Source organism: Phodopus roborovskii, unplaced genomic scaffold (genome assembly GCF_943737965.1).
Source record: "Phodopus roborovskii unplaced genomic scaffold, PHOROB, whole genome shotgun sequence".
Lineage (NCBI taxonomy): Eukaryota > Metazoa > Chordata > Mammalia > Rodentia > Cricetidae > Phodopus > Phodopus roborovskii.
This window is the reverse complement of record NW_026126418.1, coordinates 70,811,080-70,835,842: the sequence shown is the minus strand read 5'-3', so window position 1 is coordinate 70,835,842 and position 24,763 is coordinate 70,811,080. Positions and strand designations below refer to the sequence as shown.

At 48.5% G+C, this 24,763-nt stretch overlaps 1 protein-coding gene across 2 annotated transcripts; it reads right to left on the bottom strand.

The window, feature by feature from the left end:
• Nucleotides 1–11,282: 11,282 nt before the first annotated feature.
• Slc27a4 (solute carrier family 27 member 4) lies at nt 11,283–24,391 on the bottom strand. 2 transcript variants are annotated; one of them, XM_051185036.1, is made up of 13 exons: nt 24,116–24,391; nt 22,602–22,768; nt 20,681–21,075; nt 19,350–19,508; nt 17,798–17,867; nt 17,606–17,697; nt 16,619–16,728; nt 16,154–16,363; nt 15,857–15,983; nt 14,832–14,969; nt 14,459–14,623; nt 14,241–14,387; nt 11,283–12,141 (listed from the first exon to the last, which is right to left on the bottom strand). In XM_051185036.1, the coding sequence occupies exons 2-13, from the start codon at nt 22,760–22,762 to the stop codon at nt 11,984–11,986; spliced, it is 1,932 nt and encodes a 643-aa protein (XP_051040993.1). In that variant the 5' UTR covers nt 22,763–22,768; nt 24,116–24,391; the 3' UTR covers nt 11,283–11,983. The 2 variants fall into 2 exon arrangements, with proteins under 2 accessions (XP_051040993.1, XP_051040995.1); XM_051185038.1 differs by lacking the exon at nt 24,116–24,391 and adding an exon at nt 23,291–23,538.
• Nucleotides 24,392–24,763: the final 372 nt, after the last annotated feature.

Genomic DNA, 24,763 nt, shown 5'->3' with positions numbered 1-24,763 from the left:
TCCATGTGAACGAAAGGTCAGCCTAGTCTACATAGGGAATTCCAGGTCATCCAGGGCTACTTAGTTAAGATTCTGTCTCCAAAACAAAACTGTCCGGTGTTCGGTGTTGCGTGAGACTATCAAAGAAAGAGAATCACTCCAAGATCAATTTTATGCTCTCTGGCAGCAGAGAGGAATAGTTTCTGTGAATTGAACCTCGAACATCCGTGCAAAGGCGTATTTATTGTTACACAAGTTTTTTTTAGGGGGGTAAAACAAGTTCCTCATACCAAAGCCCCAGGTCTCTATGTTTTCTGAAAGGAAACACCACACCCCTGCAATTTTAGTCCTTATTGTGTACTGCAATACTAAATAATTTAAGACACTCCAGGTGTGCTAGGATAGTCTTGTGACCAAAGTCATGCAAAGGCTCTAGCTCCTTGAGAAAAACAACTCTATAGGTAATAGAAAACAGTCATTGTTTTCCACAATGATTTCTTTAAGGTCTAAGTACTTCTAGAAAAAACAAAACAACAAAACCCAATTCATTCTAATGTTTACCATAGATATAATGAAAAACTATTCCATTCTAATATTTACTATAGATACAATGATTCCACTAATTTTTCCTCTACACCAAACAAAAACAACCAAAAGAAGAATTAAAAAAAAAAATCCACTCCGGGCATGGTAATCCTAGCACTCTATAGAGGCAGAAACAGGCATATCTCTGAGTTTGAGGCCAGCCTGGTCAACAAAGCAAGTTCTAGGACAGGCTCCAAAGCTAACACAGAGAAACCATGTCTCAACAAACAAAACAAAATCCAGATCCCTAACACCCACTTCAAGTGATGGGTAGACATGTAGCCAGCCTTTAGGGAGGTAGAGTTGTCCTCCCCAGGCAGGCCAGACTACCCCAATGGGCAAGCTCAAGAGTTCAAGAAAGACCCTGCATCAGTATATAAAATGGTGGGCCAGAGGTTAAAAGTATTGGCTACTACTATCTAGAGGAGCCAGGTTTGGTTCCTTCCCAACACCTACATGACAGCTCACCCACATAGTAACTCTAGTTCCACTTACATATATTTAGGCAAAAAACTAATATACTGGGCTGAAGAGATGGCTCAGTGTTAAGAGCACTGACCGTTCTTCCAGAGGAGGTTGGTTCAATTTCCAGCACCCACATGGCAGCTCACACCTGTCTTAACCCCAGTTCCAGTGGAATCCAATACTCACACAGACATACTTGCAGGCAAAATACCACTGCACATAAAATAAAGTAAAAATAGCAAACCATTACAAACAAAGCTGATACACTTAAAAATAAATTACACACTTATGGAAAATGATGATTGAGGAAGACACCCAACATACAAGCAAAAAAAAAAAAAAAAAAAAAAAAACTCCAAAAAGAAAATGTCATGTGGGGATGTAACCCAAGATATATATATATTTCAAGTGGACTTGCTAGGCTTTATTAGAGTAAACCAGGTGGATATGAGTGAGGACAGCACAAATTACAAACTAACTGGAACATGGAGGAAATTGGAGAGCAAGGAGCTTGGCTAAAGATGTGGCTGTAAAAGTAGGCAGGAGGCTGGGCTGTGGTGGCAGGCAGCTCTCTGAGTTCTTGGTCTACATAGTGAGTTCCAGGACAGCCAGGACTATAATACAGAGAAACAAAAACAGAAAAGTAGGCCGGAGCCAAGCCATGCCTTATAAACTAGGTAAGCATTCCAGAGTCAAAGGGAAATGGGAGGCTATTGAAGAGTTGAGGAGGGGATGAGACTATTTCAAAATAGATTATTTTGGGAGCTAGGGATATGGCTGAGTTGGCAGAATACTTACCTAGCATACACAAATCCCTGATTTTGATCTCTAGCAAAGCAAAAACCACTAGATTGCATCCTTGTAATTCCAGTACTCAGGTAGAAGTTCAAGGTAATTCTAAATCATACATGAGATACTGTCTAGAAAAAGAAAGGAAAGCCAGGTGGTGGCGGTGCACTGCTTTAAAACCAGCACATGGGAGCCAGAGGCAGGCGGACCTCTATGAGTTTGAGACCAGCCTGGTCTACTGAGAGAGTTCTAGGACAGCCTCAAAAACAAACAAACAAACACATAAATAAAAATGAAAAAGAAAAGGGGGAGGTTCCAAGAATAGATGGTAGATAGATTCAAAGGGACGACATGCATAGTGTGAAAACACAAAAAGTAAATAAAAAGAAAGTTTAAGAAAAAAGGAAAAGAAAAAGAAATCCCATTTTAGAGGAACTCATAAACAGGAGTATGACCCGATACTGAAAGTGATGGTGCACAGCCCTAGGAGAATGAGATATATAAACTAAGACTTTGTCTCAAAAACTAAAACAGTAGCAAAACAGGCCCAGGGGTGGTGGGTGTGGTGGCAGCAGCACTCACTCCTTTAATCCCAGCACTTGGGAGGCAGAGGCAGGTGGATCTCTGAATTCAAGGCCAGTCTGGTCTACAGAGCCAGTTCCAGGACGGTCAGGACTGTTACACAGAGAAAACCTGCCTCAAAAAAACAAAACAAACAAAAAACCCAACTGAGAAACAAACAAAAAGCAACAAACAAAACAAAAAAATATGGCCAGGCAGTAGTGGTGCATTCTTTAATTCCAGCACTTGGGAGGCAGAGACAGGAGACTCTCTGTGAGTTCCATCTAGTCCTGCCTGATCTACAGAGTGAGTTCCAGCCAATGCTGTTTCATAGAGAAACTCTCAAAACACCATACACACACACAAACCCAAAACAATATGAATCATATTTATAGCCTAAACATGCCATGCTGTCACCACCTCCCACCCATGTAGAGTAAGATGCTTTTGGCCTCCTTTGACCACTGTTAAAAGCTTTTAAATCTGTACATTGTACTGTTTTATTTCATTTGATACTCACTACTGGTATATTGTAGTATATATAAAATAGGTTTAGAAGCCAGTGTGGTGGCAAGGGCCTTTCATCCCAGCGCTCAGGAAGCAAAGGCAGGAAGGTCTCTGTGAGTTGGAAGCCAGAGCTATGTACAGAAACCTTGTTTTAAAAATAACAACGAAGTAAAAAAGTAATGAGTTTGAGACCATAATCCTGAGATGATAATCCTGTTCTACAATGACACCCTGTCTTAAACAAGATAAAACAGAACAACAAAATGTTTATCAAAACTCCTTTAGTTTTGTAATTTTTGAGAGACTAGCCCAGGCTAACCTTGAACTTGCAGAAATGTCCTTGCCTTATCTTGGTAAGTACTGGGATGAAGGTGTGAGCTACTACTCTGCATTTTTACTTAATTTTCAATCTTTTGAACAATGTGACTTGAACAACCATGACACAACTCAGTGAACATAGCTTTTATTAAAATATTAAATGTTGCCAGGCATGACGGTCGCTCATGTCTTTAATCTCAGCACTTAGGGGATAGAGGCAAAAGGATTTCTGTGCATTCTAAGTTAGCCTGGTCTATATAATGTTTCAGGGCAGCCAAGCCTACAGAGATCCCTGTCTGCTGTGGAACAAATTTTTTTGTACACTGTGAAGATGTGCTGTTCTCACTGGTTTAATAAAGGGCTAAATGGCCAATAGATAGGGAGGTAGAGGTTTGGCAGGGCTTGTGGACAAAAGAGAGAATGAGAAAGAAGGGAGGAATCACAGGAGTCGCTGGCAAGACTCAGAGGAAGCAGGAGATGAACATGTCATACTGGAAAAAGGTACCACCACATGGTAGAGTTGAAAGAGCTAGTTAGTAACAAGTCTAAGCTATCAGCTGAGCATTTATAATTAATAATAAGCCTCTATGTGGTTGTTTGGGAGCCAGCTGGTGAGACAGAGCTGACTAGTGGGGTAGAAAGATAAAATAAAAAAAGATTAAATGTGGGCTTCCCAGGACTATCATGGTCCACGGCTATCTGTAACTCTAGTTCTAGGAGGGCCCTCTTCTGACCCCTATAGGCACTAGACAGTCACATGGTACACATATCTACTACATACATGCAAGAAAAATACTGGCACATGTAAAAATAAGTAAAAGTGTCCCACAGACACTTCTATTTTTTTTTTTGAGACGGTACTTCTATGAAGATCTGACTATAAAACCAAACTTATACTCACCACACACACTAAGCTACCCTCAAACTCAGATCCTGAGTGCTGAGACTAAAGGTGTGTGCCACTACATCTGACTAAGCATCTTTCTCTGAACTCTTACGTTTCAAGTTATAGTAAAGTTTTTATTTTATAATTATACTTTTTAATTACATGTATTCTGTGTGTGTATGTGTTCCTGTGCATGCCATATCCTGTGTGGAGGTCAGGGAACAATTTCTATTTTGTCTTGAGGGTCCCATGTATTGAACTCAGGGCCATCTTACAGCCCAATAGTAAAGGTTTTTCTTTTTTGAATTATTTTTCTTCTGGGATTACAGGCATCTTGTACCATCATGCTAAATTTAACATGTTTGGTTACCTTTTCCCTTCAGTGCTAGGCATTGAACCCCAGTCTCATGCATGCTAGGTAAGTGTTCTAATACTGCACTGCATCCCCACCCTCTTTCTAAGTTGTATGTCGGTTAATCTTGTGTTCTTCCACAGGAGACAACCATTCCATTTATCCTTTCTGAGTCAGGATCTCACTATGTAGCCTTTGTCCTTGTCTTCAATGTGTAGACCAGGTTGGCTCAAAGTCACAGAGATCTCTACTTACCTCTGGCTTCCAAGTGCTGGGATCAAAGGCTTGGACTAGCTCCTAAACCTGGCTCTCCCTCCCTCCTTCCCTCTCTTCCTTTTTTCCTTCCAGAAATATTTATGTGTTTATTTGTTTTTTGAGACAGAGTTTCTCAGTGTAGCCCTGGCTGTCCTGGAACTAACTCTTGTAGACCAGGCTGGCCTCAAACTCTGTACCTCCTGAGTGTTAGGATTAAAGGCTTGTGCCACCACACCTGGCTTTCCTTCCAGATTTATTAAGGAGGGGCTGGAGAGATGGCTCAGCAGCTGCACTGCCTGTTCTTCCAGAGGACACTGGTTCGATTCCCAGCACCAACATGGCAGCTCACAATCATTCAGAGTCTAGTTCTAGGAGGTCCTAACAGCTCTCTTCTGACCTCTTTGGGCACCAGGTACATATATGTTACATATGCAGGCAAGACAGTCATATACATAAAATAAGTCTTTTTTTTTTTTTTTTTTTTTTCTGTGTAGCTTTGGAGCCTGTCCTGGAATTCGCTCTGAAGATCAGCCTGGCATCGAACTCACACTCACAGAAATCTGCCTGCCTCTGCCTTCCAAGTGCTAGGATTAAAGATATGTGTCACCACTGCCCAATTTATAGAATACAATTTAAAAAAAAAAGATGTATTAAGGAAATCTCCCGTGTGTGTGTGTGTGTGTGTGTGTGTGTAGTTCCAAGGAGGAAATCCCAAACCTTGTTTTTTTTTTTTTTTTTTTTTAGTGGGGCTCTTATTGGGACTCAGGGTTTGCAGATTAGGGTAGGCTGACTGGCCAAAACCCCAGGGATCCCCTTGTCTCCACCTCCCCAACACTGGAGTTGCAGACTTGAGTTATTTCCTCAACCCTTCTTTCTCCTGCTTTTGATTTTAGATTTGTGTGTGAGAGTGTTCTTGTATATTTATGTGGGCACCCACTGAGACCAGAAGGGGGCATTAGATCCCTGGAGCTGGAGTTATAGGCTTTCATGAGCCCTGACTTGGGTGCTGGGGACCAAACTCTAGTTCTGTGAAAAAGCTGTAAGCACTTAACCACTGAGCCATCCTTCCAGCTACTAAAGTAATTTCTTAGTGAACCCCAGCTTTCTTTCATACTAAATATCCTGAAATTACTTTCTGTAGTATAAATCAACAATCAAGGGCCAGGGCTGAGCACAGGGATGCTCTTCCAGAGAACTGGGGTTCAATTCCCAGCATCCATGGCAGTTCACAACTGTCTGTAATTCCAGTTCCAGGGGTTCTGACCCTCACACAGATATGTGTACAGGCAAAACACCAGTGCACATAAATAAATAAATAAATAAATAAATAGTACTGGTTGCTATTCTGGAGACCTGGGTTCACCAGTGCACATAAATAAATAAACAAATAAATAAATAAATAAATAAATAGTACTGGTTGCTATTCTGGAGACCTGGGTTCAATTCCCATCGTTTGGTAGCTCAAAACCTGTAAATCCAGTTCTAGAAAACCCAATGTTCTCTTAAGTTCCCAAGATAAATAAAAACATTAAAAACAACATCGGGGACGTTGGTGGAGTGCTGGCCTAGCTCAAAGTTCTGGGTTCAATCCCTAGAACCCATTAATTGGGTGTGGTGGTGCCCATCTGTCATCCCATCAGTCGCGATGGGATGGTACTTGGTGAGTCCTAGTTCAGGCTGAACAGAACAGAACCTCAGCAAAGAACTCAGGCTGGCAGCATTGAGCTTCCTTTCCTGCGGCCACTTCACGTCCCAGCTTAACCCATCAGTTAGAAACAATATGGCTCAGCATCGTGTTGCCTCAAAGGGAGTTTACTGAGCTCTCCAGCTGCTTTACAGATAGAATATGCGTCGTGTATTCCTCTCAGGTACTCCCCGTTTTTCAGATGACAACACTGAGTCCCAGAAGGCTGTGCCTTTCGGATCCTGTTCCTTACTGCTGCTCACTTAAGGCCTGAGTCTTAACCAAATAACTTTCTCCTCGTATCCCGTGCAGTAGAGTCTGCCGCCACAGTCCGCGAGCCAGAGCATCGGCCTCCATCCTCTCTGAAGCTCCGAGGGAGACAATGCCGGGGTCGCGGGCGGAGGCGAGGGCTCGAGTGCCCCCCTGCCCGCCGCCCTTTGTCTTCCCGCCTGCCCCCTCGCGCGCCCTGGGAGGCTGGGAGGCGCCTCTCGCAGGCTTCCTCCTCCCATTCTTGTGCTAATTGGGTGTCAAGCTGAGATCAGTGAGAAAGAAATCCGCCCTGGCTCGGGTTAAACTGCCGCCAAAGACGAGGGCTGAGCCCAGAATATGATTAGGCCAGGAGGAAGCCGCAGCCCGGGGGAGGGGTGGCTGTGCTTTCAGACCCCTTTGAAAGTCACTGGATCGCCCCTCGCCCCCCTGCTCCCCCGCCCTCGCCACAGCCGCCTCTATGGGCCTCAGGAAGGTATTTAACCTTCTTCCTGGGAATTGAAAGCGATAGCTACACTGGCCTGGGCAGCCACTTGCCTGTTCCGAGCACTGCCGGACCTCCAAGGATGCAGGAGGCTGGCTTCTTCCAGCAGCGCCCGGTGCAACGTGTGTGTGTGGTGTGTGGTGTGTGGGTGTGAATTCTTGGGTCTGTGGTGTTTGGAGAAGCTTTACCAGTTCCAGCCTCCAGTCCCTCATCGGTGGGATGAGGATAAAATCGTACCTGTGGCCATTAACAAAAGTCTATATGAGTGGTTGACCTCCAAAGGAGCTCCAGTCTCTGGAGACATGAAGTGCCATCAGGAAGGGTTCAGTGCTCACACCTTTCAGCACTAACTCCTTCCCCCAATAATGCAGTTCCATTGCCTTTTTCAGTTTTTATCTGTAAGATTTATTTTTATTATTTTTAATTATGTGTGTGCCTGTGTGTGTGAGTGCAGTACCTGCAGGGTCCAGAAGAGGGCATCACGGATCCCCTGGACCTGGCCTTGTGGTTTTGAGCCACAAGATACTGAGCTTGGAACTGAACTTGTCCTCTGCAAGAGCAGTATACTTTTTAATCAATCAGCTGTTTCTCCAGACCCTTATATTTTCAATTTATATTTCAACCACTAGGATAGCATCTTCCCTTTACTCTCTGAACTATAACCGTACTTTAAAAAGACTTATTTTTATGTGTGTTTTGCCTGCATGTATGTGTACTGTGTATGGGTACTGAGAACCCATGGTCCTCTGCAAGAGCAGCAAGTCCTTTTTAGCCACTGAACCATCTTTCCAGTACCCCCCCCCCTTTGTTTCTCTGTGTATCAGTTTGGCCATCTGGAACTTTCTTTGTAGACCACATTGGCCCTGAACTCAAAAGAGATCTGCCTGCCTCTGCCTCCCAAGTGCTGGGATTATAAAGGCATGCCCCCCTACCCCAATCCCCTACCCCACTTGTGACAGTGTCTCACTATGTAGTCCTCAGTGGCCTGAAACTCACAACAAACTAGGTTGGTTTGAAATCACAGAGATGTTCCTGCCTCTGCTTCCCAAGTGTTGGGGTCAAGGTGTGCCAGAACCATGCCTAGCTGGTCTGTTTCTTCTGTAGGCCTTGACCTAATCTGCTTGGAATGCTTCCTTGAAAGGCTTCCTGTTGCCAAGCTATAGTGGCACAGGACTCATATTCCCAGCTAAGGAAGAGCATCTCAAAAACAAACCAGTTCAGTGCACATCTGTGCCCCAGGGAACACCTCACTTTGTCAATCTCCTAGCAGCTGCCACTGCCACACTCCAGGAAGGTGAATATGGGGCCTAGATCTTTCTTCCAGTGCAACTTTTAGGATCTGCTCAGGTGAACAGATATGTACTCTGCAACTGTAAAATACTTGATAAATGTGAGGAAGTGCTTCCACATCAGTAGCTATTGCTAGTTAACTTTACAAGCATGTGTTGAGCAACTACAGTGAAGTGTGCATGGAAGACTCACACATGGTCCTGGGCCAGATACAGATCCAAGAGGCCAGGCCCTCAAGGAGGGGTTGGGAGGAGTCCTACTGTGGGAGTAGGAAGAAAACAGCTTTGTCTGGAATGTTTTGATTACATTATTATTTTCTCTCCATGTGTTTGTGTGTGTGTGTGTATGTGTAGGATGGGCAACCTACAGAGTCAATTCTTTCTTCCATTATTATTTTCTATGTGTTTGTGTGTGTGTGTGTGTGTGTGTGTGTGTGAAGGATGGGCAACCTACAGAGTCAATTCTTTCTTCCATGTAAGTACTGCATATCAAACCAAGGTTGTTAAGCTTGGCAGGAGGCATTTTTACCTGCTCAACCATCTCACCAGTTTGGTTTATTTTTTGAGACAGGATCTCATTATGTAACCCTGACTGTCCTGAGAGTTTCTGTGTAGACCAGGCCGGCCCGGGACTCATAGAGATCCATTTGAGTGCTAGGATTAAAGACATTTACTACTCTGCCCAACTGTTTTTTTGTGTGTGTGTGTGTGTGTGTGTATGTTTTGCCTGCATTCATGTATATATGTGCACCATGTGTGTGAAGCACCCAAGGAGGCTGGAACGTATAGGATCTACTGGAACTGAACCCAGGTACCTTGTTTGTTTCTGATAGTTTCACTCTGTAGCCCAGCCTGGCCAGGGGTCATGGAGATCTTCTCACCATAGCCTCCTCAATGGTGGGTTACAGGAATGGGGCCACCGTCAGGCCTGGCTTCCAGAATGAAAATTTTTCTTGTTTCTTTTTTCCAGACAGGATCTCTCTAGGTGTCCTGCAATTCACTCTGTAGATTAGGATGGCCTTGAACTTGAACTCAGAGGTCTGCCTGTCTGCCTCCCAAGTGCTGGTATTAAAGGCATGTGCCACCACCACCCAATCAACACACTTTTTTATTTTATGCATGTATGTCTGTACACTGTACGTGTGCAGCCTCCAGAGGCCAGAAGAGGCCACTCAAGTCCCAGGAACTGGAGTTGCAGATGGTGGGAATCATACAGTGTCCTCTGGAGAGAAGCTAATGCTCTTAACCACTGAACCATTGCTGGAGATCCTAGTATGAGATTTTAACATCTGAAAAGGTTTCCTTTTTTTTTTTTTTTTCATCAAGCCTAAGACCTTGGAAGCCTAAAAGTCCTCAGAGACCATTCTTAGGATTCAGTGTCACTGGCTCTGGGGTCAGGCCAGTAGCAATTCCCCTCCTCCTGCTTCCTTGGCAGGGCACAGAAGGCCAGGCCTGCAAATCTGAGCTTCTTGCTCCCTCTGCTGGTCGTCTTTGGCATGACACTTAGCCTTGCTTCACACCTGCCCATCTCTGGCCTCCTTATTTGGTTTGCTCAGATGTACCTCAAGTGTACCCCCAACTCAAAAGCAACCCAGGTACCTGGATTTCTTTCTTAGCCTGGCCACTGAGCCTCTGAACAGTCAGCTGCTGGTCCAGGGTGTGGCCCACAGCAGGTTCTACAGGTTTGTGCAGAATGGCAATTTCTGGCTTCCTGTTGTGTTCTGCACTTTTTGAAGCAGGGTGATGTGGAAAAGAGCATGGGCTGGGGTTTGTATTCCAGCCCCTACTACCTGTGTAACACCGGCTCCTGAGTGACTCAGAATCAAAATGCTCTGGTTCTTTTCTTGGTGGCACACACCTTTAATTCCAGCATTCAAGAAAGAGGCAGAGACAGATGACTCTTACTGAGTTCGTGGCTAGCCTGGTCTATAAAGCGAGTTCCAGGACAGGCTCCAAAACTACAGAGAAACCTTGTCTCAAAAAACAAACAAAAAACCCTGCCTCAAGACCCTGTTTGGCTACCCACCGACTGCAATTCCAACTACAGGGGTTTTTGGGGCCCCATGGCATCATGTTTGCAGAAGGCTGAGTCATGTTATTAAATAATAACTATGCATGTTATTAAAAAACCATGAAAACCCCTCTCAAGCCAGGCACATGCCTTCCACTGAAGCACTTGGGAGACAGAGACAGAGGATCTTGAGTTCAAGGTCATCCTCAAGTACACACCAAGTTCAATGCCAGTCAGGACCACATAAAGCCATCTCAAAACTCAATACAACCCACCTCACAGATACAGGAAGGTTCAACGGTGGAGACACAGCTCTAGTGTTCCCATCCTGGGCAGTTAGGGCCCTTTGCACTTCTGTGAACTTGCTGGCTGCTGACTGCTAGGTGATGTCAGGCAGCCTTGATCTGGATCAGAGACATTATCCTACTGGGGCCTGTGAGTTTTAGCTGGGACACAGAGGCCTCCTGGCCCATGACAGAGATTGGACATGAGACTTTCACAGCCGAAGGAGGGGTAGGGAGGAGGCAGGGAGTCATTTGGTGAATACCCTCAAATAGCTGAGATGTCCAGCTAATGAGAACATCTTTCCTTCAAAGCCCAAGTATCCCCCTGATTCATAATGGCTCCCCTTAGCTTCTGGATCCTCCCAATCAATTATCCCCATTATTCAGGAGACCGAGTTACTGGCCACATGCATCTTACAAAGGCCAAGTTCACATGTCCTGTCAGATGTGGTGGCAACTGCTCCTAAGGAGTTAAGGGGAGGCAGATCTTTGGGAAGGGACAGAAGTGTGGCCTTATCCCAAGTGCTAAGAGAAGGGGCCAGAGGGGCCAGAGGTAGGAGTTAGACTAAGGAGTTGAGGCAGAGTTTATTGGCTCCTGAGCCTTCCCTTCATGCCTGCCGCACCCAGTCAGGCTAGAACTGAGGTGAAGGCAACATAGATTCACAGACAGGCAGGAAGGCTGCATCTGAGACACACAACTCCCCCCTCCCCAAGACAAGGATGCAGGAAACCTGGAGAAACAAGGAGTGTGATCATGACTTCCTGACACAGGGGCCTGGTGGCCACATGCTATCCTCATTTCCCCAGAGATGTAGGCAGGGCCGTGGGACACTTTGGCAGCTCTGAACCAGGATCGTCTGTGGACACCAGATGGCTAGCCACTGGAGTCTCTGGCTACTTGGCTTCCTAAGTCAGGAGGCTTTTGCCTTAGTCTCATTTGTAAGCTCCCTTCCTTTGGGAGGGAGCTTGGTGATCCCTCTCCCGCTCCCTGCCCTGGTGGACTGAAAACATCATCCTAAAGGGGCCTATCAGTAAGCCTGGGGTCCAGAAGACAGAGCTAGGACATGAGACTTTCACAGAAAGCCTCAGGAGGGTTGGGGAGGCGGCAGTGAGTCACTTGGCAGTTTTGGGGTGGGGAAATCAGCACCTAGGGGTGGAGGTGCGGGCCCTGCTAGCTTTGGTCTGCCACTGCCCAGGACCCCTCTGGGACAGAAGCTGGGGCTCTGAATACAGCATCCTCTGGCCTTCAGAGGGATGTAGGGGGAAATCACAGCTTTTCCTCGCCTGCCTGGATGCGGGTATAGGCCTCTTGATCAAGTGCAACATAGCAACCCTTCCGGGCATCCAGATAGAACAGTGGGTCTCTCACAACAGTGGGGTCAAAACCCTCCTTCCGCAGCTCTGTCTTCTGGAACTTGAAGGTCCCTAGGGAGTAGGGAAGAAAATTCAGAAAGTATAAGGCATGGGTCTGAACTCCTACAAACCTGATGGCAAGTGCTGAGAAACAGAGAGCTAGGGAAGAAAAAAAAAGGTGTGGGAGGAAGGGGCATAGTTCTTCACAGTCTATAAGGAATGTTCCATCCATCACATAGTGAATTGCTTCTCAAAGCAGTCTTGACACAGTGGTGGGAGGAGAGATTGAACACAGGGACAGCTAGCTGTGCTACCCCTGGCCCAAATAGGGAAACTGAGTCCTGAAGAAGGGACACTCACTATATGCCTAACATCACTGAGCCCTGACTAGATGTAAAAGCCTCAATGCCTTGAGGCCAAGTATTTAACCATATTCTAAGACACATGTTTTCTTCCCTTTTTCCCTTTTCTCTTCTTTCTCTCTTTGGACAGGGTCTCACTAGATAGCCCTGGCTGTCCTCCAAACTCACAGATTCCCCTGTCCCTGGCTTTCCAGGGCTGGGATAAAAGATGTGCATCACCATGCCTGGGCCAAAATTTGCACAGCTAGTAAGTGGTAGAGCTAGGCTCTGACCTGGGTATGACAGAACCTCATTTCCCTGTACCTGCTACCCTCTGCAATGTCTGCTGCTGCTCCCAACAGAAAATCCCCCTTATCAGCCTTCTAACTGGCTCTGAAGCAATGCTGTGTGATTCCTGACTGAATCCAGGCCTCAGAGGCCACTGCAGTCCCACCCCATGCTCTTGAGAGTGCCTTGAGACTTGACAAGCCCTGGGAAGAACAAGAAGCTACATGAAAGAGACAACCACCCAGGTGAGGTCCCTGGACCAGCACTACTCACAGGTAAGTTAGGTAAGATTTCAGTTTCTCAGTCACACTACCTCTATCTCAAATGCTCAATCCCTCCACAGCACCTGCTGCCACCATAGTTGACAGTGAAGATGCCCAACATTCCTATCAGTACACAAAGTTCTCCTGGACAGGGCTGCAGAAGAAGGCAGTTATGAGACAGGCTTGTGTGACTAAGGCCTCTGCAGCTCTACTAACCACCTTACAGTTGAATCCAAACCCTGAAATACTAACCCACAGAACTGTGACCTTTAGAGACTTTTGCATGTAGTTCACTCTGCAGCAAGGTCATCTGGTGGCTTCCCTGCTCATTCTGGACCAAAGTCACACCTTTAATCCTCAGGAAGTCCAGTCTCAGTTGTGAGACTGTGAGGTACCAGTGTCCCTCCTGACCCAGGAACTCCTGAGAGCCATTAATACCAACAGACAGGACCTCCCTCATCTTGTCACTCCTGAGACACCTACAGTCCTCTGTCACTCTCCACCCAGAAGCTGGAGATCTTTGCAGGACATGAAGCTTACCTCGCTACAACTCTACTCAAACACTTTTGATAGCTTCCTAATGTTTCTAGGCTATCCAATGCCCATCCTAGTCTATAAGATCCTATAGACTTCGGGCCCTGACGGTCTCTCCTATCTTACTTCATGGCACACTACTCTCAGAGCAACCAGATCTGGAGCCTCTTTTACATTCCTTTCAATTTATTGGTATATTATTTGCCTAAATGCTTTATGGTTTATTTTCTTATTATTACTTTTCTGTGGTACTGAGAATCAAATCTAAGGGTTCATGTATGCTAGAAAAGCTCTACCATAGAACTCTGTCCCCATTCTGTTGTGCCTTGACAAATCTATTTTGCTGCTTTGTTGAGACAGTGTCTTGTGTACCGTGTAGCCAAGGCTTGAACTCTCCATCCTCCTTCCTCCATTTCGAAGCATAAGGATTACAGGGTGTGTTACCACACCAAACCCATTCCATATCTTTGGAATTCCTTTGGAATTTTCCCCCTCTGGGTCTACCAGATTCCGAGAACCTAATGTCTAGTCAGGAACCACCACAGTGCAGCAGCCATAGAACTGTGCTCATTCTAAGGGATGCTGAACCTTCTCTGAAGGCTGTTTCCACATTTTCATGGGTGTGGGAGGATGACAGGATCTCAGCCCTGGGACAAGGCTGTGTGTCAAGGTCAGAGATCAGCCACAGAGCTTATCCTACTGAAAGACCCAGTCCTGGAATCCAGGAGCTGGTAAAGGAGCAAACCTGTTTTGTGCAGCTCAGGCAGGAAGCGCAGGAAGATGGGGCGGGCATACAGCGGCAGCTCCTTTTCCAAGGTCTGTGCAAAGCTCTTTAGGTCACAGTTGCTAATAGGGCTTGCCACAGCAGCCATTCCTGCTCTGCCTTCAGTTCCTGGGAGGAGGAGGGCACATAGTGAGAGGCAGGCAGTGTCCTGACACAACCACCATCCTCCCCACACGTACCTGGCACCTCGACACCATACACTGCCACATCAGCCATATCCAGCAGGCGGCTAAGTGTGCCTTCCACTTCAGTGGTAGACACATTCTCCCCTTTCCAGCGGAATGTGTCTCCTGTGCGGTCTCGAAAGTATAGGTAACCCAGCTCATCCATCACCAGCACATCACCTAGGGAGGGGTATGGTGAGTCAGGACTGGGCCAGCCTAGCTGTTGACCCAGGTTGAGCCAGGCTGTCATCACTGAAGCTCAAGGGTGTGTTCTATCACAGGGGCTGGGCTTTGGGGAGTCCAGAGATATATTCTCTGAGGCAATGGAAGCTCCCTCATCTTTCCCTGTCTCCTCTGGAAAAGGTGGCAAAGAGCAGAGGAGACTTACCGGTGAGGTAGGCTTGGTCCCCTTTCTTGAAGACATCATTAGCAATCTTCTTGTTGTTGGCACCCTGATTGAGGTAACCATCAAAACGGCGCAGGGGGTCCTGCTGGATGATGCGACCCACCAGCTGGCCTGGCTGGCCTAGGACAAGAATGACAGTTAGATGTGGTCTCTTCCACCTCTCTGCTCCCACAAAACACCCTATATCTTTTCTTTTTTGGAACCTGTCCAGGAGCTAGCTCTTGTAGACCAGTCTGGTCTTGAACTCACAGAGATCCGCCTTCCGAGTGCTGTGCACCACCACTGCCCGGCAAGCACCCTATATCTTGAGTTGACTTAATGCATGCTGCCTGCCATAGAAATGCCTCATTTGAGCTGAACAGTGATGGCACATGCCTTTAACCCAGCACTCAGGAGGCAGAGGCATGTGGATCTCTGAGTTCCAGGCTAGCCTGGTGTACAAAGTGAGTACCAGGACAGTCAGGGCTACATAGAGAAACCCTGCCTTTAAAAAAAATAGATAAATAAATAAACAAAAAAATCCCTTTTGTCTCCCAGATGGAGGGCGGCTGAGAGCAGATAGCCCACCTGAACAGTTCTGGGCCATCAGTGGTGAGGGTCCAATGAACCATCCAGGAAAGAACAAATAGTGCCCACAGACTTACATCTGAACAATCTGATACCACTGAGCTCTGCTCCCTCCCTGGCTCTCATATTCTTTACCCAGATTAGGTGCTGCCATCAGCCCTGTGTGAAGATGAGGGACTCATGTATGAGGCTGGCTCTCATAGAGAATCAGTCCTAAGTGGCCCGAATTGGGGCCTTGTCAGGAAGAAGGTGTGCAAATGGCATGGTGAATGAAGGAAGGTGAAGTGATGACAACAGAAAGGAGCCCTTAGAACAGAGCCCACTGCTCAGAACAGGGGACAGGGGCTATTTTTTTTTTTTTGGTGGTTTCCATACTGGCTGACTACCTCCGCCCCGCCCCTCGGATGTCCAATTCCCTCATGTTCCCTCATGGGGCAGACCTGGTTGGCAGGGAATGCAGACACCATCGGGCCCCCGGATCAGTTCCATAGTATCTTCATTGACTCGAACCAACCGTATGGGGTACACAAAAGACAGGATTCGGCTATTGAAGCCACAGGCCCCCACCTACAAAGATCAAGTCTTGGGTCAGGGCTCCATGGATTCCCCAATGAGACAGTGGGGCTAGAGGGACCCTGGTGTCAACTCTCATGCTGGAATTCTGCTTACCCCTCTACAAGCCTAGGGCCTATGTGGTCCATCCCCACAGCACTTAATAGCCCCGATCTGAACCTTACCTGGCTATCAAAGTTGCCCAGGCTACAGTTGCACTCAGTGGCCCCATAGAACTCGGCCACTTGGGGGATGTGGAAACGGCTGGAGAAGTCGGTCCAGATAGACTGCCGAAGGCCGTTGCCCAGTGCCATGCGCACCTTGTGCCGAGACTCAGCCTCACGGGGTGGCTGGTTCAGGAGGTAGCGGCAAAGCTCACCAATGTACTGTACAATCTGGGGTGGGTGTGGTGTGAGTCCATGCTCTAGGGGGGTGCCCCATTCATCACTTCTCCATCCTTCCAGCCCTCCCCCCCCCCAGGGGTTGAACAGTCCCTTCCCTCTCTAGGCTTCAGGTTTCCCATCTGAACAATGAAAATGTTGCCCAATGAACTGTTTCAAAGAGTCACAGCTCTTCAGATGCCCCAATGTGTGGGTGGCAGGAGGGAGACAAGAGGATGGGACTGCTCATGCCTGTCCCTTCTCACTCACTGTGCAGTTGTACTTGATACAATCATCCCAGAACCGGGAGGCTGAGAACTTCTTCCGGATCACCACAGTCATGCCATGGAGTAGGCACTGACCAACCCCCACGATGTTTCCTGAAGTCAGAGGGGCCTGGAGGTTAAGGAGATAGAGACCCAACCCCACAGCCACCTCTCATTCAGGCTTGCCTCTTTAGAGCCAGGGTCTCATATAGTCCAGGCAGGCCTCAAACTTGCTATATAGTAGAAGATAGGCCTTAAACTCCTGATCATCCTGCCCCTACTTCCCAAATGCTGGATTACAGGGTTTGCCACCACAGCCAGCTTCCAGTACCACCTCTCCATAGGCCCTCCTCCCCGGTCTTCCCCTCCCCCTGGCCTCCTCCTCTGTTCTATTCCACTACACTGACTGGCCACACCTCTCCTCTACCTACCATGCCTCCACAGTGTCTGTGGAATCAAGCCCACTTCTTAGGTTGCCCCAAGTCTGCATAGCTGCCATTTAATCACACATGGCTGCTCTTCTGCCATGTGTCTCCTCTAGGAGGTCTTCTCAGCCCCCACCCCTGGTCTCTGTGTGTGAGACACTTGTGCTTCCTTCCTGCCCCTCCCTTAGCTTCACTAAGTCATCTCTCCCTGAGTGTCAGGCAGGTCCCCAACAACCCCCTGCCCCCTCCAAGCACACAGATCTCCTTGAAGTATCATGGAGGTCAGAATCATACTCAAGCTGTCTTCCCTTATGTCCCTATAACCCAGCAGAAAAGCTACACATGTCTACAGAAACCAGCCTCAACACACAGCAGGCTAGATGCCCCTTGGGACACTGACCCACACCAGGAGTCTCATGTCACCATCAGTGGACAAGAAGAATGCAGTGGAGGCAATGGCCTTGCCTGAATCTGAACCCAGATTTGAGAGTTCATATTTCTACAAAAGTGTGGTTCCTAAAGACACAGGGTGGAGCAGCTATGGGGGGGGGAGGGCCCAGGGTTACCTGCTGAGTGGTAGAGGGGGAGGCAGTCATAGACAATGTCGTCAGGCCGCATGCGGAACCCATAGTACACCAGGGAAGCCATACGGTAATACCTTCAAGGGTACAAGGCAAAGAGCTCAGTAGGGCCCTGGACAGAAGGAAGCTGCCCAGTCCCATGCAGGCTAATTCCACCCTTGGACACTTGCCCCTTACCTGCTGTGCACCACAATGGCAGCTTTGGGTAGCCCTGTGGTGCCCGATGTGTAGACATAGAAGAGCTTATCTGAAGGGAACAGACATATAGGGCACCGTGAGTCCAGCGAAGGCCAGTGCAGGGAGACGGAAGGTGCATCTCCATTAGTACTTCTTCCTACTCTTCTTCTGGAGACCAGCACCTACGCCTCCCAGGCCTCACTGAGCCTGAGTGAAGAGCAGTGGCTAGAAAGAACACTTTGAGATCCCAGCTGAGTAGGATAGTCAGATGAAGACAAGACACTTCAACATCAGGCCTAAGCACGGAAGCACAGGACCTGGACCGCCTGGCTAGGCTTATAGGAGCAAGGTCACAGTGCCATGTGGGCTTCTGGAAGACAGGAATGCCTGCCTCGAGGCTTATTGGGAAGAGGAGTACTAGTTGGGAGTGGTGGTGCACAACTTTAGTACTCTGGAGGCAGAGGTGGGAAGATCTCTGTGAGTTTGAGACATGGAGAGCTAAAGGACAGTGAGAACTATATGACAAACACCATCTCAAAAAAAAATAAGAAACAAAGGCTGTGTATGGTGACTTTTAATCCCAGCGCTTGGGAGGCAAAAGCATCAAATCTCTGTGAGTTCAAGGCCAACCTGGTCTATATACTAAGTTCCAGGATATCCAGGGCTAGAGAAACCTTGCCTCAAAAACAGGAAAAAATAATAAAACAAGGGAGCAGGTATTATAGCCACTTTATATCATTGATGTCTATCCTAAATGGGGGCTGTCACAAGGCTCAGTCATATCAGAGTGTGTGTGTGTGTGTGTATTTCTCTGGAGGTCAAGAATTCCACTGGATGACACAGCAACCACCTCAGGGTGTGTAGTACCAGCTATGTGTGAGCCTAGGATAGTATGAGAGCACCAAAGTGAACCACCCTTGTTCCCTGCTCTCAAGTAGCTTCCAAAAGCATCTAAGAAATAAGAAACAGGACAGAGGCTTAATACAGGCAATGACAAGTCACCAAGTCCTTCCTGCCAATACCCTAGCCTCAGGGTTGACCTTTAATATCAACTCATAAAGTAGATTGCTACTATCCCCAACATTATTGCAGTGGGACCTGAGGCTCAAGAGGGCAGGTCAGTGGCCATGGTCACACAGGGAAGTAGCAGAGTCAGAACAGATAGGGCTCAACAGCCCAGCTCTGATCCACAGGCAATAAAGTAGGCTCTGAGACTTCAGGAGAAAATAAAAACAGGGGCAGGGCAGGCACCAGTAAAGAAGACTCCTGGGAGGCTTTCTGGAGGATGGGGCAAAGGCAGTCAGTGCAGGGCTGGGACCTGGCAAAGCCTACACTTACCAAGTTGGAAGATTATGCCAAGGCTCTTACATTTACCCTTCTCTCCACCTCAACTCCTGGCTAAGACTCAAAGCACGCTGCAGGGTGCACACAGTCCTACACACCAGGCATTACCATGGGCTGCTACACTTTATCAGTGACCCCAGAGAGCCCATCCAATTTCCAATGCTGTCTTGCTTCAACTTAGAACCCTCCAGGATGATGAGAAATATACCTGTAAAGCCCTTGTCAGGGTGACTGGGCAGGTGCTTTGGGGCATCTTCGAGTAGCGGGTCCAGATGCTCTGTGTTGGCGGGCACTGTGCTGGGCTCCCAGGAACCAGAGCAGAAGAGACTGAGTGAGAGATCCAGGCTATCATGGATCTCAGAAACAGCTGAAGAGGGGACAGTGTATGTCAGCAAGCTAGGAAGCCCTGCGTTCCCAGGACCTCTGTCTTGCCATAGTTAAGCATGCTGTCAGAGAAGACTGATTGGTGTGCGGAAATGGGTAAAACATTTACAATTTCCAGGACACAATGCCTTACCCATGTATCCTGGTCTCACAGCTATCATCATCAATTCCCTACCTCCCTATCCTCTGCTTTTAAAGCTATATATCTAGCGTGATATTGCTGTGTAATCCAATCCTCCTGCCTTAGCTTCCTAGTGCTTCGATCATTAGTATTCATCATGTCAGCTACCATCAGCCCGTTTTACAGATGAGGAAAGTGAGTGCTAAGAATGGAAGAGATGGCTCTATCTCACACCAAGCTTTTACCTACTCTAGTATGGCTCTCTGTGGGGGGACCAATTAGAGGACAAGAGGAGGTTGTGGCTCCCATTCCCAGGAAACTTTCTCTCAGGCTTCCTGAAGCTGCACAGTCTATATTCACCCTGGGCATTAGACATCCAGTCCCATTGGTTCTGCTTTCTCTAACTTCAGTGCTAGGAATGGAACCCAGAGTCATGTACATGTTAGGAAAGAGCTATGTACTCAGTCTTTCTGGCTTCCCTTTGACTCACCCAAACTTCCTCTCTCCCTGCTGTATGCTTCCTTCTCTACTTGGAGCACCTTAATCCTGTTCCTATTACCCCATGACCACAGCACTATGGGCAGAAAGAACAGGCTGTGGTCCAGCCCAAGACCAAATCCAAGTCCTGCTGTGTAACTGTATAACTCTGTGTGAACCTGCCTCATCACCCAAGAACCAAGATAACAATAGCTTTCTCCTCAACCTTAGTGAAGATCAGGGCTGGGCAAAGCACATTTGGCAATAAATAAAACTCAGGTCTGAGAGGAGAGTAGGGACTGGATTCCTGTTCCCCTTGGACAGATGAGGTCTAATATACCCAAGGACCAGCTAGCACTGGCCACATTGCTCATGCTTCAGAGCAAGAACCCTACTTGAGATTTGTGGTATTGCAGGTAGGGAAACTGAGGCTTAAGAGTCATGTTGTTCATACAGGCTCACCTGTATTTCCAGCAGGGTCCACAAGCCCAGAGACTCACATGATCTCCTACAGGGCTAGAATGCAAGGTCCCACGGGTTTCTCACTTAGAGCTCACCTGAGGCCATCTCGCTGCCAAAGATAAGGGCTCGTGCCTTTGAGGTGTCAAGACAGTGGCGCAGGGCATCGCGTCTAAGGTTGGTGTTGATGAGAGCCGCCTCCACACCCAGCTTGGCCATGCCTAGCCACAGACCCACAAATTCATTACGGTTCTCCATAAAGAGGGCAACTACATTGCCTGAGGCCAGGCCCCGGGCCTGCAAGAAGTTGGCCACACTACTGGAGTACTCATCCAGTTGGCGGAAGGTCCAGTGAGTGTCTGTGCCCTCGAAAATCAGGGCTGTCTTGTCGGGATGGCGCCGTACCATTGAGGCAAACAACAAGGGCACTGTCTTCCGCTCCCGAAGGTACCGACGAACCTTTGCCTTCACCTTCAGGAGCACCATGCCGCCACTGTGCAGGAACAAGGAAGCCATGAGTACTAAGCCAGGCAAGTTCCTGCCACCTGAGCCCAGGCTGCTGTCCTAACTACTGGAGCCTCAGGAACCAGCTTTCTAACACTCTCAACTGTCAGCTCCTACTAGGTGCTCGGCACCATCAATATAACCTCACTGAGGCCTCACAGCACACTAAGAGATCCTATAGTTACTCTCTTGATGCAGAAGGAGAAAGAAACCCAGGCTTTCACAGTGCCACACCTGGCTCAGGGCTTCAGAGGTCAAATGTAACTGAGCTGACAATCCAAAGTCAGGTCTCTCCGGGGTTCAACTCCACAGTTCCACTCTTTTCTGTTTGTTTTTTTGAGACAGTGTCTCTCTATTATGTAGCTCTGGCTGCCCTGGAACTCATTATGATAGCAGGCTGGCCTTGAATTTACAGAGACACAACTGCCTCCACCTCCTAAGTGCTGGGACTAAAGGTATGCACCACCACGTCCAGTCCCAGAGTTCCATTCATAATCTCTCCTGTCTGCTGTTCTGCAAGAAGCCATCTAGGGCCCAAGCCCATAGTCTAGACTCCTGATCTGGAGCCTCCCTGCCACAGGAAATCAGGGATAAGTGTTTCTCCCTGTAGGCAGAGGCAGGTATCTGTCATATTCACTACCTTGTTCCCTAGGCCTTCTCCATGCTGCATAAAGAGAAAATGTCCCATGCTTGTGGAACCACCTCAACATCCCACCCCACCAACCTCTCGCTTCTGTCTTTGCCCATGCTGGGTTCTATGTCTGTGCAATGCCCTCCTCTTGCCACCTGCACAGCACCTCTCACGTACAGTCCTTCCCTTCCAGGAGATGTCCTGGATTCTTGGCCTAAGTTCCTTGCCTGAGGCCCTCTCCCCCAATCCCTGTGGGGCCACTTGATACCTCCTTTTATAGTCATCTCAGACTGACAAACACTAAGCTGCCTGCCCCAGGTGAGGCTCCTTGTTCTGGGCACTGGAACACAGGAGTGAGCAAGACTGCCAGGATCTCTGCAGCATGGCACTGCCAGCTTAAGGAATAACTTCGTCCCTTTCTTACCTCCTAACTAGCAGATGAAGTCTGCCTTCTTCCTCTGTGTCTCAGAGCCAGCCTAGCACCTGGCATTAGAGCAGCTGGCAGCAGTTTCTTCCACATGGCTAACCCAGGGCCTGTGCTAACATCCAGGCTATGCCAACCTGAGGAAAGGTCCCTTCCCATTGGGGTCTTCTTCACCTTGTCATAAACCAGTGTCCTCAGGACCCCTCACAGACACCTCTTCAACAAACCTGCTCTATGTATGCCCTAGCTTCCAAACCTGCCCCAGGTCAGGGAGTCTCACGTTTAGGTGTTTCCTTGGGAATCTTTGACCTTGGGAGATGAATGTCCCAGGTATAACTGCCAGAGAAGGACATGAAGAAGCAACTGTTCCTTTGTGACCCAGCTTCCTTATGCAGGTGGGAATAATGGCTGGGAAAGCCTAGCAGTTGAGACTCCAAGAAGGGCTAGATATGGTACTCACAAGACATCTCGTCTGACGGTCTTGATGAAGACCCGGATGAAGCGCCAGCCGCCAGATCCCAAGTACAGGAGCAACAGGGAGAATCCCACCTGGGTCCACGGCAGTTTCAGCACCAGCTTGGAAAACAGTAGTGCCCCCACCAGTGATGCCCCAAGCAGCATTGTGACCTGCAGGCACAAAGTAGTCAGGAGACTCAAATGACGATTTCCTTAGGGACTAACACCACCTGACCCAGCAGCCACTTCAGTATGATACCCAAGTGGCAACCTATGGGGACTGCTTAGTCACCTCAAAAGGAGTGGCTTAGAATAAGGTTCAAGACTTTGGTTCCATGCCAACCTGGGATTGGGGTAAAAAGCTCCAGGGTCAGCCCGACAGTGGTAGCACAAGCATTTAATCCCAGCACTCAGGAGGCAGGTCTCTGAGTTTGAGGCCAGCCTGGTCTACAGAATGAGTTCTAGGACAGCCAGGGGAGCTGTTACACAGAGGAACCCTGTCTCAAACCCAAACAAGTCCGGGGTTAAGAAGCAAGAGGATGGTCTAGCTTCTAGTTCTATCTCTGGCCACCTTGTCAAGTGACCTTGGGCTAGCCCCTTTCCTACTTCAGGTCACAGCGCTTGGCTCTATGCACTGGGTTAGTAAGACTTGTTCTTAGACCCTTTCCAACACAAATAGGACAATCTACTCACCTATAATCAAATACCCTAACCAAGATAGCTGGGATGTGGGCACTGATATAAGTGCCTCTGGCTTGACTCCTCTCCCAGGGACTCCAGGAGGTTCTGGAGATGACAACACCCAAAAGGGCAGCTTCCTGGGAAGGGTGCCCTGCACAATCTCTGCCCACGGATTACAGGTTGTGCCTCTACTGGTCTATAGAGGGCGAGCCAGCAAATGGGTTAGAGGCTGAAGGGGCCTGAGAGGTGACAGCCCAAGGTAGGGTGAAAGGAGATGGCTGTTGGAAAGCACAATACTCACCTACACCCACACACTCAACAAGCCACTCAGATGACTCTTTGGGGACTAGCGTTGAGGGGAAGGGGAAAGGCTGTATTGGAGCACTGGGCAGGGATTAAGGCCAGACTCTATCCCTGTTTCTTTATGGACTTGGTCAAGAGGACAGCTAATGGGTTGCTTTTCGTAGGGTTTTCCTTTTCTTGGGAAGAGCCGAAGGTCAAAGATATGAAGTAGCTCAAATATCTCTAAGCGAAACGGAGGACCATCTTTTGGAGAAATGCAGTAAGCCAGGGGTGGAATAACTAATGCAGGATCGCCAAGATCTTAGCCCTCTGACCTGCCATTGCCACTCAGAAAGGAGGCTACAAGGAGGAGATGGGCCAGGAAGGGATCCCGTGGACCGACCTGCCCCTTTAGATAGCCAGGACATCAGAGCGCAGGTCTGGGAGACAGAGAAGGAGGGCGCGCCCCTCAGCTCCAGCCGGTGCTGCCGTCTCCCCCTGCTCGGCCTGGCACGTTCCCCCGCTTAGAAAGCCGCCGTCCCCGACTAGGCTCACCCGGCTGCGGCTGCGCGGCGCGGCGCCCGGTCAGGATGCGGCCCGGTTGCGGCAGCGGAGTGCGGAGCGCTGGGGGCATCAGCCGCCCCGGGGCTCACACAGCCGACCCCTCAGCTCGCCTGGCCTGCTCCGCGCCCTTGTAGCGTCTGTACCTCTGCCGCACTTCACCCCTGCCCACCTCCCGCACCCGCACCGGCTGAGCCGGCCCGCAGCACCGCCTTCCGCCCTGTCCCCGCAGAGGGCGAGACTCAAAGCTCGTGCGGCACAGTGTAACCCAGCCCCAGCGCGCCTGACACCGCCCAGCCCCGCCAGCCCTGCGCGCGCCACTACCCCCGCTGCCTCGCGGCCTTCTGGGAGTAGTAGGCCGAACTGCTTGGCATGTTGGGAATTGTAGTCCGAGTAGCCTTGTTGCTTTAGATGCCCTGGTCAGGGGATGTGCAGATCTCTCTCTGCAATTTCCAAGAACAGAAGACCCAGGGAGAATATACCTGCCCACATGGGCATTCGAGAATACTCAGGCAGAGTTTTGTATTTGTTTGTTTCTTAAATTTGTTTGCTTATTTGTGTGTGTGGACGCCTGTGCCAAAGTCTTGTGTGATTAGAGGACAACTTGGGGGCATTGGTTCTGTTCTTACACCATGCAGGCTC

What these genes read in the sequence shown, in the direction of transcription:
- Slc27a4 (XM_051185036.1), bottom strand. Translation starts at nt 22,762, where the DNA reads ATGCTGCTTGGGGCATCACTGGTGGGGGCACTACTGTTTTCCAAGCTG. An exon ending in ACCGTCAGACGAGATGTCTT is followed by an intron (nt 21,076 to 22,601) that starts GTGAGTACCATA and finishes GTTCCTGCACAG; the next exon opens with TGGCGGCATGGTGCTCCTGA. An exon ending in TGGGCAACTTTGATAGCCAG is followed by an intron (nt 15,984 to 16,153) that starts GTAAGGTTCAGA and finishes TGATCTTTGTAG; the next exon opens with GTGGGGGCCTGTGGCTTCAA.